The sequence below is a fragment of the Sapajus apella genome, unplaced genomic scaffold (genome assembly GCF_009761245.1).
Source record: "Sapajus apella isolate SASKATOON/1434 unplaced genomic scaffold, GSC_monkey_1.0 scaffold126, whole genome shotgun sequence".
Taxonomy (NCBI): Eukaryota; Metazoa; Chordata; class Mammalia; order Primates; family Cebidae; genus Sapajus; species Sapajus apella.
The window spans coordinates 2,023,409-2,034,754 of record NW_022437066.1 but is presented as its reverse complement, the minus strand read 5'-3'; the positions used below and the strand labels follow the sequence as shown (position 1 = coordinate 2,034,754).

At 62.9% G+C, this 11,346-nt stretch overlaps 1 protein-coding gene across 4 annotated transcripts in view; it reads right to left on the bottom strand.

The window, feature by feature from the left end:
- Positions 1 to 10,065, bottom strand: part of NACC2 (NACC family member 2) — a 46,554-nt gene extending 36,489 nt beyond the window's left edge. The window contains exons 1-3 of one of the 4 annotated variants that reach the window (XM_032261912.1): positions 9,959 to 10,065; positions 8,359 to 8,790; positions 7,836 to 7,992 (exon numbers count right to left, since the gene is read on the bottom strand). In XM_032261912.1, the coding sequence (XP_032117803.1) occupies positions 7,836 to 7,992; positions 8,359 to 8,724 (523 nt within the window). In that variant the 5' untranslated portion in view covers positions 8,725 to 8,790; positions 9,959 to 10,065. Of the gene's footprint in view, positions 1 to 7,835; positions 9,656 to 9,958 lie in introns of those variants that run through there. The other 3 variants (XM_032261909.1, XM_032261911.1, XM_032261910.1) reach the window with 3 other exon arrangements.
- Positions 10,066 to 11,346: the final 1,281 nt, after the last annotated feature.

The window sequence follows — 11,346 nt, the reverse complement described above, 5'->3', positions numbered from 1 at the left end:
TGAGACAGAGTCTCACTCGGTGGCCCAGGCTGGAGTGCATGATCTCGGCTCACTGTAAACTCTGCCTCTTGGGTTCAAGTGATTCTCTTGCCTCAGCCTCCTGAACAGCTGGGACTACAGGCACGCACCACCACACTGGCTAATTTTTGCATTTTTAGTACAGACAGGGTTTCACCATGTTGGCCAGGCTGGTCTTGAACTTCTGACCTCAGGTGATTTGCCCATCTCAGCCTCCCAAAGTGCTGGGATGACAGGTGTGAGCCACCGCGCGCAGCCCAAAACAATTTTCAGTAAGAGAATGAAGCTGAAGACCTATGCCACCTGACTCCCAGACTTACGTAAAGCTACAGGAATCCTGACAGTGGGATATTTGGCATAAGCAGAGACATGCAGATCAATGGAACAGAACAGAACTCAGAAATAGGCCTGCACGTACACAGCCGATTGATTCTCGTCAAAGGTGTGAAGGGAATTCAGTGGAGACCTGCTGCTGCAACGTCTGGGCATCCACAGCGGAAGGAAGTGAACCTTCCCCTACCAGATCCCTTCTGCAAAATGAGTCCAAGATGAAGCATTCACCAAAACTTCAGAGCAAAAACTGTAAGACTTTCATAAGAAAAGACCAGAATTTAAGGGAGACAAGGATTTCTTGAACAGGCTACAAAAACTGCTGGCCATAAAATAAAACATTAACTGATCTTCGTCAAAATTTAAAATTTCTGGTCTTTGGGGGTCACCATCACGGTAATGAAAAGGCAGGTCAGAGGGGAGTACCTGCAATACACATATGTGAACTCACCTGCCAATTACACAGGAAACTCTTAAAACCCAATTTTTAAGAAATGGGCAAAAGATCTGAAGAAATACAGCGAAACAGAGTGCTAGGGAATGGTTACTCAGCCTGTGAAGCGTGCTCAACAGCAACAGCCATCGGCGAGATGAAGATGGAGACCACAGAGGGATGCCAATGATGTTTCACTAGCAATGGCTGAAACCTCCAGGTGACAGAGACGCCCACCATTGTAAGGGAATGGGGTGCCTGCTGCTCTCACGGGCTGCTGGTGGGAGGGAGTGCGGCCTCCCGCAGCCCCTTGGCATCCTGCGTTCACCTGCACGGCGAACACAAAACCACAATACCCAGAAACATACATGACCTACTGCTGCACAGTCCCACACACAGGGGCCTATGAGAGGCAGAAAGGCAGCAGGGGCAGCAGGTGGGGGCCGCACAGGGCCAGGGTGCCAACTGCCACGCTTGGGTATTGACGCCAGCCTCGCAGTTCCATGGTAACCCTCTCCCTGCAGGGGACAGTTCTGGCCACAGGGCCTGTGGGCCTGTGAGCAGGTGGCCCTGTGCATTTCCACTTCCCCTTCCCTTCTGGCTCCCCCTAACCTCCCTGAGGTCCACCCAGTGTCTCCTGTGTTCCTCTTCACAGGGCATGGGGAAGGTTCAGGCACCCATTTGTAAGCTCAGTACCCACTTCCATGGGGTGGCCTGAACTCTGGCAAAGCAGGCAACGTTGGAACTGCTCAGGGCCCGAGAGGCCCTCCTATCCAGCCTCAGCCCAGCTGCCCACATCCTGTTCCCTGGACAGACACTGCTGGGCATGGGTCCTGGCACACTGCGGCACATCCATCCTGGCTCTGCCCGTCGGGAGAGGCCTGCGCCAGGCCCCAGCCTTTCCAGGGTGACCTGCAAGGTCAGCGCTGGCCCCGCCCATCCCTCGGCTGAACACCCAGGCTTGGGCGGCTGCTCCCGGCCCTGGGCCACAGAACCCAGGGGGAGGCAGGGCTGCTGGGTAGGGTCGTCTCCCTTGCAGCCAGCCACCCCCCACCATCGCCCCTCCGGAAGGTACTCCTGCCTGCAAGGGAGACCACCCCTTGAAAGAACCCCAGGGGAACATTCCACAGGAAGAAACTTCTGTATCTTGATTGCAACATTGTACTTGATTGTACAGTGAACTCACTGACTGCAGGCTTTACAAAGGATACAAATACTTTCGGTTTTGGGGGGTTTTTTGAGACAGGGTCTCGCTCTGTTGCCCAGGCTGGAGTACAGTGGTGCAATCCCAGTTCATTGCAGCCTCCGCCTCCCGGATTCAAGCAATTCTCCTGCCTCGGCCTCCTGAGTAGCTGAGATTACGGGCATGCACTGCCACACTGGGCTAATTTTTCTATTTTTAGTAGTGACGGGGTTTTGCCCTGTTGGCCAGGCTGATCTCAAATCCCTGACCTTAAGAGATCTGCCCACCTCAGCCTCCCAAAGTGCTGGGATTACAGGCGTGAGCCACCATGCCTGGCCAATATAAATACTTAAAGAAGCCAAAAAGGCACGGAGGAGACGGGCCACACCATCATGAGCCACACATGCACGATGCTGACGAAAGCAGCCAGAGGGTTTGTTGCGGGGCTCCCACCTGCCATCCCAGCACTTTGAGAGGCTGAGGCAGGAGGATCGCTTGAGCCCAGGAGTTTGAGACCAACCTGGGCAACATGAGACCCTGTCTCTATAAATAATTACAAAACTAGCTGGGAATAGCCACACAACTGTGGTCTCAGCTCCTCCGAAGACCTGCGCTGCAGGGGTGTTGGCCACTTAAAGCAGAGGGAACCCTCCACCCCCACCCCTGCAGCCAACATCGCTCCCTGGTCTGCCTGCCTCTGCCTGGGGCTTCCGCTAGGGCCCCACCCTATCCAGGCCAGAGATGAAAGCACCCTCTGCTCCCTGAGCGGGGCTCTGACAGTGTGGATGTATCCCCTCCCAGGCCACAGATATGAGTGCATACCCAGCAACCCCAAGTCCAGCCTCTCTCCTTTTTCTCTGGGAACCCCAAATGGTAGTCCTGAGTTTTGAGCTGCTGGTGGGAACAGCCTCCGAAACACAGCCCTGCTTGCTGCCCAGGCAGGAGTACCTTCCGGAGGGGCAATGGTGCGGGGTGGCTGGCTACAAAGGAGACCACCCTACCCAGCAGCACTGCCGCCCCCTGGGTTCTGTGGCCCAGGGCCGGGAGCTGCCGCCCAAGCCTGGGTGTTCAGCTGAGGGATGGGCGGGGCCAGCGCTGACCTTGCAGGTCACCCTGGAAAGGCTGGGGCCTGGCGCAGGCCTCTCCCGACGGGCAGAGCCAGGATGGATGTGCCGCGGTGTGCCAGGACCCACGCCCAGCAGCATCTGTCCAGGGAACAGGATGTGGGCAGCTGGGCTGAGGCTGGATAAGAGGGCCTCTCGGGCCCTGAGCAGTTCCAACGTTGCCTGATTTGCCTGAGATCAGGCCGCCCCATGGAAGTGGGTACCAGGCTTACAGATGGGTGCCTGAACCCCGCCATGCCCTGTGGAGAGGCACACAGGAGACACTGGGTGGACCTCAGGGAGGTTAGGGGGAGCCCAGAAGGGAAGGGGAAGTGGAAATGCACAAGGCTACCCGCTCACAGGCCCTGTGGCCAGAGCTGTCCCCTCCCGGCATAGGGTTCCTGTCATGGGCCCAGAGTCCCTGTGCCAGAGCTGTCCCCTGCAGGGAGAGGGTTACCGTGGAAGTGTGTGGCTGGTGTCAATACCCAAGCGTGGCTTTGTCTTCGTAGCTACACAGAGTGACATCTGCCAGCTGCCATTAAACATCTGCCTGCCCGAAGCCTCTGCTGAGGGCATGAAAGGGACGGCTAGGCGAGCCCCATCAGGCACAGGATGGGGTGCAGGTGCAGGTCTAGGCAGTCCCCTCTCCTTCAGAGGACAGGAGAGACGCCTCAGCATGGCACCACCCCACCCCTCGCTGTGTCCTCTGCCAGCTCCATTTCACCGTCCCTCAACCTCATCAGCCTGCCATGACGAAGGTGCCCGTCCTCAGCGTGGGTGACAATGGCCTCCCCTACACGATGAAATAACAGCCCGGGCCCCGTGCTGTCAACTGCCCCGGCGGTGAGAACAGCAGCCATGCCCGTCTCAGCCATGCTGCAGGGACCTGTGGATCCGAATGTGCCAAGGAGACCATGGGAAGAGACCCGAGAGTGCAGCCAGGGAGCCCCCGCCCTGAGCCCAGACGCGGCTGGCACTGCCTGCCAGGCCCACTGCCTTGCCCAGGGCAGCCCCTGGCTCCCAGAGTCACTGCTGGACATTCAGATGCCCCCGAGCCTGAGCCCCAGCGGAAGGCAGCTGAACACTCCAGGGGAATGAACACAGAGTGGGTAACTGAGGAAGGGGACCCAGAGAGGAAAGGGGGGCTGCTCAGGCCGCAGCGCCACCGAGTCCAAGGCTCCGGCTTCCTCTGCCCAGCCCACCTCCCGCTCTCTCCAGGAGCTAGCCTGTCTCACCCCCGTGGTAGGGGGTAGGGGTGGGGGTGTGGGGGAGGCAGAGGCTGGCGTTTCACAATCTCTAGCTCAGACACAAGGCCCCTGACAATGCGACTTGGGGATGCCTGGGCGTCACTCTTCAGGAGCTCCCCCTTCAGCCGGAGGAGAGCTGCTCTGGTCGCTTCACCTCCAGTGGACACCATGTTTTTCTTTCACCTCTGGGTGCACCCCACCCCCAGCTCATCTTGCTCCAGGGTCTGCCATCACTGCCGGCCACAGGGCGACGAGGAAGCTCCCTGCCCGCTGCAGGGGTGATGGCTTCAGGCCCAGCAGGGCGCCCTGAAGCGAGTGCTACCGAGATGGGGACTGGTGGGCAGGAAGTACTGGGCCCCGGCAGCACCCACCCGATGGGGGTCAGGCCTGCTTTGCTGGGGGTGGGGGCCTGAGCTCGCCTGTCAACCTCACACCCCCATGCACGGCGCCTTCTCAGCAGCTTCGCTCCTGACTGCAACAAATTGAAAACAACCTAGACATCCTTTGATAGGGCACTGGATAAATCAAATGTGGCGGCTCCTTCTGATGGGTGGCGTGGCGATGCAGGACCCGGAGGGAGGGAGGAGAGGCAGGGGACTGATGAGACTGACGCTGCGTGGGGACCCTGCCCAAGAGGTGACCCTGCCCAAGAGGCAAGCAGGACCCGGAGGGAGGGAGGAGAGGCAGGGGACTGATGAGACTGACGCTGAGTGGGGACCCTGCCCAAGAGGTGACCCTGCCCAAGAGGCAAGCAGGACCTGGAGGGAGGGAGGAGAGGCAGGGGACTGATGAGACTGACGCTGCGTGAGGACCCTGCCCGAGAGAGGCAAGCAGGACCTGGAGGGAGGGAGGAGAGGACGGGACTGGCGCTGTGTGGAGACCCTTGCCGTGAGGCCGCAGAGACCGCGGGCGGGGGCTGCGTGGGGGTGGAAAAGCAATTAACTTTATCTGTAACATTTTGATTTATGTCAAAAACAGGAGAACAGCACTACAGAACAGGCTGTCCATGATGCTTAACGCGAGAGGGTGGAACAGCCGCACGCATTACCGCATGCTGAGGTGTAGCTCCGAGGCCCTCAGCAATCGCTCAGGCCCACCTCTCACTCGACAGGTGGGGACACTGAGGCCAGAGAGGAGGAGGAGCTCAGCCTGCAGGGACCTCAGAGCACGCTGGTCCTACCAGCTCAGAGACAGCTGCCCAGCTCCACTCCCCCACGGCCCGGCGAGGGTGGCAGCCAGCCTCCTGTGTGGGTGTGAGGACGCTCCCCAGGGCATGGGGAGCCAGCACCCAGGGGCAGCTCCGGGTCAGGGGACGGCCCCTTCCTCTGCCAGCTCCCCCCATGGCACCGCCACCCAGCACACCCAGCGACGCCAGCGACGTCACAGCCAGTAACCTAGATTTTAACCAAGAAATCACACACCCCCTTTCTCTGCCCCACTTATGGGCTTGCTGAACAGAAAAACCACGACAAGAAACCCAGACTGTGGCATCAGAGCCAAACTGTATGGCAGGTGGGCGGGAGCAGGCCTGGCCCCCCGGCCGCCCACTTGCCACCACGCTGGCGTCGCCAACACCTGTGCAAAAGCAGAGACTGCCTTGCAGCAGCCACGGCCTGGACAAGCCCTAAAGGAACATGGCCTTGGGGGCGTCCCCGGCCCTCAGCCTCAGCAGCACTCTGTACCTCATCTAGTCTGAGGATGGGGGAGTTGGAGGGAAGGCCTCGCCAGAGCGGCCGTCTCCCATCCAGGACTCCAGAGCCTCTTCTGGCTGCTGTCCTGCCGGCTCCCTGAAAACACGTCAAGGCAGGTGGGCGTGAGGGCTCCTAGCTGACCAAAGTCCAGGTGACATGAGGGCTTAAGGCTGACCAGGCACCCAAGGGCAGATGCATGGGACAAGTCACCAGGCTCCACCTTGCTCTCAGCAAACCCAACACCCAGCCCTGCTTCCCATCACCCCAAACACACCGGGGCCCAAGGTCACCCTGGAGCAGCGGGGGGCTGTGCAGGGAGGACTCTGGGAAGATGTTTGGATGCATCGGGTCTGTTCCTAGTTCCATGGTGTAGCTCCCTGACTCATAGGCAGGGCACTGTCTGGCTGCCATCATTGGGGGGAGTCCTCAGGGACTGCAGGGGTGCCCAGCCTGTCTCGGGTTCTGTCCCAGAACTGGAGACCAGGAACAGAGCCAGCCCCTTCCCAATAGGGGCCCTGGGTGGGCCTTAGGAGCCTTCCCCAGCAGCCTCTGGCCAGTCCTGCCTCCCCTGGGGCAGTTATCGGCAGGGGCAGACAGAAGTTGCACACGGGGAAGGCTCCCCGGAGGCCTCAGCCGGCCAGCGCAGGAGCACTGACGGCCAGCACAGCCTCTGCGGTGAGCCGGAACCTGTGTGATCTGCCCTTCGGAAGGGCCAATTCAGTAGCTAGCATAGTGTCTGCTCTCAGGAACAACCAAGCCCTACCCCTACCACTAAAAGAAAACCAAAGCGGTGAGGCCCAGATCTAGGTGGCCTGTGAGCTGGCATTCTGCGGAAATCATGCAAACACAGCAATATGCATTTAAATAAAGTAAGGCGTTCTCAGGAAGACACCGTGGAGCCCAGAGCACCTGCTGGGAAGGCAGTGGCTTCTCCTGCAGGCAGAGAGGGAGGCAGGTTGGCTAACACAGGGGCCACCCTGCTGTCCAGGCTGTGGTGCACAGGGGTGCAGAGATCCAGCTGTCCTAGGAGTCCAAGCTAGCGGGTGGTCCCGGCCCCCTTTGCCCCATCAGCACTGCAGGAGGGGAAGGGCAGGCGGGCGTCCCACCAGGGCTCGAGGATATGTATGGGGTAGAGCGAATCCCCACGCTGCCCCTCGGGGTCACCACCTGCCCGCTGCTGGCACTATGTGCCCAGGCCACTGCACACAGCCCAGACATACAGTCAGGTTGCAGGAACACTGGCTCCCAGGCCCCAACTGTGGGACTCTGCCCAGCAAATCCTCAACAGTCTCCAGACTGTAACCCGGGAACCTCAAATTAGGGCAACCTTTTGGGTCCCAGAGGGGGAGCAGCTCTCCTTGAAAGGAACGAGGAGGAGTGGGACAACCACTGACCCGGCTTGGCTCAGTGGGCACTTCCAGGTCTGTCCCTGATGCAGAGCCTGGAGAGGCAGCGGCAAAGGGGCTGGGTGGAGGGGAATCTCCGGACCTCGTGGGTGAGATACAGGCTAAGGTTAAAGGGAAAGGAGGTGGACCCTCCCGGACACCGTGTGGTGCGAGGCCCTTCACAGACGGGGCATGTGAGCCCTCGGACAGGCCCCTGGGCCACGGAAGCCTGCAAGACCCTTCCTACAGGCTGGCAGTCACCCAGGAGCTCCTGTGTCACCCAGCACCAAGTCAGGACCCTGTGGTGACAGAGCTCTGCCACCTCATCCGGGCTCAGTGGGGGGCTCCCCTGTGGCCCCCGAACTAACACCCAAGGCCCAGTGACCTCCTGAGCCGCCCGGGTCCCAGGCATGCCCCGCTTCACAGCCAGGTGACTGCGCATTACCTGCGTAGCTGCCGGAGGCCTTGATGTACATCTGGCCGTACTGCTCCTCCACCATGGTGTCATAGGCCTCATCATCCTCCTCGTCGTCCTCGTTGTGGTACGAGGTGGGGCTGTCAGTGGTGGGCAGGCTGCTGGCGCCCGGACTGGTCCGCTCCCCCTGGGGGTAGGGCACCTGCTGGATGCCGGGGATGAGGGTGGCCAGGCTGGGCACCCCATAGTAGGAGACTCGGGGCAGTTTGAGAGGGGCTGCGCCTGCCGCGACCGCGGCCCCCGAGGCCACCGCCACACCGTCCCTGGGCCCCGTCTCCAGCGGGCGCTTAGGTGCCAGGCCTGGGCCGGCAGCCGGCGGCAGCTCCATGGCTTCATGCTTGACGCGGGTCAGCAGCGGGATGGGCACCGAGGGGGACACGACGTAGGGGGCGGCGGCGGCGGCGGCCGGCTGCAGCTGGTTGCAGGGACTCTGGGGTTCGGAGCCGGCGTCCTCGATCACGGCGGTCTGCGAGTCGCAGTGGGGCGAGCTCACCTTGAACATGAGGTCGGTGCCGCGCTCCACGATGTGCTGGATCTGCAGGAAGCCGGCCGTGTACATGACCACGAGCTGCTCGCTGGCCGTCATGGTGAGCCTGCCCGTGTAGCAGAAGGACAGGATCTGCTGGAAGCAGGCGGGTGGCACGGAGCCGGGCAGCTCGAAGGCGCTCTTGCTGTTGCCACTGAACAGGTCGCGGAAGTAGAGGCTGCTGGCGGCCAGCACCGCGCGGTGGGCCTTGAAGGCCTGGCCCTTGACCACGATGGACACATCGCAGTAGAGGCCCAGCAGGCGCTGCTCGTTCAGGCAGCCCAGCACGGTGTTCCCGAAATTGGGGATCTCGATGTGCAGCATCTGAGACATGGCGCGGGCGGGCGGGCGGGCGGCAGGGCTGGGCTCTCAGCGCGGGGCGGCCCTAGCGGGGCTCATCTGCAGGGCAGGAGGCACGTGGTCAGTCTCCACCACCCGGGGCAAAGGCTCCCGCCCGAAGGGCCATTCCCGCACTCATCCCCTGCCACGGGGCTACAAAGAGCGAGCCTTCCCGCCACCCTCCCCGCCCCTCCCAGCTGGGACACCCCAGAGAAGGGACTGGGGTCTATGAGACCCCCTGGCTGAAGGGCAAGATGGCCCGGCCTGCGCAGATGCAGACCCCCGACGGCGCTGCCCGCCAGCAGCGCTTCCACTCCACTCCTGGGGGGCTGCTCTCAGCGACCAGGCCTCAGCAGGCGAGAAGGAAGCAGGCCCGGACCTGCCCCGGGACAGCAGACGGGAGGCGGGGGAGCGGGGAGCAGGGAAGTGGGGGTGGATAGGACGCCCCTTGGCAGCTTTGCAGCCACTTTCTGCCCCTCAGAAAAGTTCCAGCCCGCACAGGAGCCCCTGGCCGCGCTGCCTGCCCGGGAGGGGCCCCGCTGGAGCAGTGGCCAGGGCGGGGCGGGGGGTCTCTGGAGCGGTACAGTTAGCGGTTGGCTTCTTTTCCCCTCTTCCTTCTGGGCAGCCTCTCGGAGGGCCCTTGGGGGGAAGGCGGGCCGGCGTCCCCGGATCCCCCCGAGGCTCCCGGGCAGGTGGGGAGGGGCTGGGGGCTCCGAGAAGTCTGCGGAAGCGGCGTCCACTCCTCCCCCGCGCAGAGACCACCCTGGGTGCGCCCGCTCCGCTCTCCAGCGTGTTCCCAGGTCCCCGCGCCGCCGCCAGAGCAGGAGTTGGGAGCCTGTCGCAGCCCCACTCGCGGACGCCCCCGCTCGCCTCGCTCCCCACGCGGGCCAATCCCGACCAGCCCGGCCCCGGCCCAGGTGACTCGGGGGTCCCCGCCCTCGCCGGGCTGCCCGGACCCCGGGGCTGGGAGCTGGGGCGGGCGCCGCTGTTTATCCGGCGCGGACTCCGCAGGGGGCGGGGGCGGCCCAGAAGGCGCCGGCCCAACTCCGCAGGGCCGCACAAAGGCCGCTGTGTCCCGCGGGAGGAAAGTGCGGGCGGCCGCAGAGGCGCCGGGCGGCGGGAGGAGGGCGGAGCCACCGCGCGGGGAGCCGGGCAGGTGGACGCGCGCCGGGGGCGGCCCGCAATGCCCCCGCTGCGGAGAAGTTGCCGTCCGGGCGGGGAGACCTACCTTCCGCCACTGCCCGCTCGCCCGGCAGGACAGGCTCCCCGCACGCTCCAAGCCCAGCCCGCCTGCCCAGCTGCTCCGCGAATGCAGCAAACGGCGCGGGAGCCCTGGGGCGGGGAGGGCGCGGGGAGGGCGCGGGGAGCCGGAGGAGGAGGAGGAGATGGAGGAGGAGGAGATGCAGGAGGAGGAGGAGGAGATGCGGGAGGAGGAGGAGGAGGAGGGCAGAGCGCCTGGGCGCCGGGCTCGCGGCCGCAGCTCAGCTGCACCCAGGCCGGCCCTCCCGGGCAGCGCAGCGCATCTCAATGAAGGGGCCGGATGCAGACGAACGTTCCGGCGGCTCGGGAATGAATAGCCGCCTTTGATTTGGGAGCCGAAGTAAATGCCAGCTCCCAGCCCCGGCTTTAAAAACAGTGGAGTGTTGGTGCCAGAGGAATGCGCGGCCCGGGTGCTGGTACGACACAGACTTTTGATGACTCACTGCAATGCAAACAAAGATGGCAGAAATACTGTACAGTAGGGGAGAATGCTTCCCGGTGCCACGGCAACTGAGACGGCCTGGAAATTTATGGTGCAGTTTTGCATATGAATTACCCAGTAAACTGCCTCCCGGCCTTCCAGGACAGCCCCGGTGTCAAAGCATTTAAACTATTCCAAACAGTCTGCAGAGCTGGCAGAGCTCAACTCCTCCAGCGCGGGCGGGCGGGGATGGGCAGGGGTGCCGGGGGAGGGGTCGAGGAGTCAGGACAGTTGTGGGGAGCCAGGTGAGGGAGGGGAGCCAGGGAAAGCGGGGGGGGGGGGGGGGGGTACAGCAGGGGGTGAAGAGAGGCACAGAAACAGCAGGCGGCTGGTGGGCCAGGCAGCACCCCAGGTCCTGGGGGCCTCAGAGCTGTGTCCTCTGCCCAGGCGGTAGGCCCGGCAGTCCAGCCCCAGCACCCCTCCCCGCGTTCTCCTGGCGCTTTAAAAAAAAAAAGAGCGACTTTGTGGCTGGGCAACCAGGAGCCGGAAGGGGCAGCCCTGCCTGAGAGGTCCCAGCAGAGAGCAAAGCAGCTGCCCGCTCCTCCCGCACTCCCCGCTACTCCCGGCAGCAGCCACGCAGCCTCCCGGCAGACCCACTGCTCAGCCGACACCAGCTGCACCTCCTGCCCAAGAGGTCCACAGCGTCTGGCCCTTACTGAGTCTTTTCCTGGGAAGGGGCTGCTGTGCAGGGCCTGTGGTGGCCCCGGGACCCCTCCAGAGAATGTGCACCTCATCCTGGGCTCACACTACCCTCTGCTAAGCTGCGTGGGGCCCTGGGGCTGACCTCTGGACTGCCTGGCCTCAGTTTCCCTGCTGCCAGCTGTGACCCCAAGGAACAGCACATTCCACCCAGAAGAAGGGGCTGGGTCCAGGCT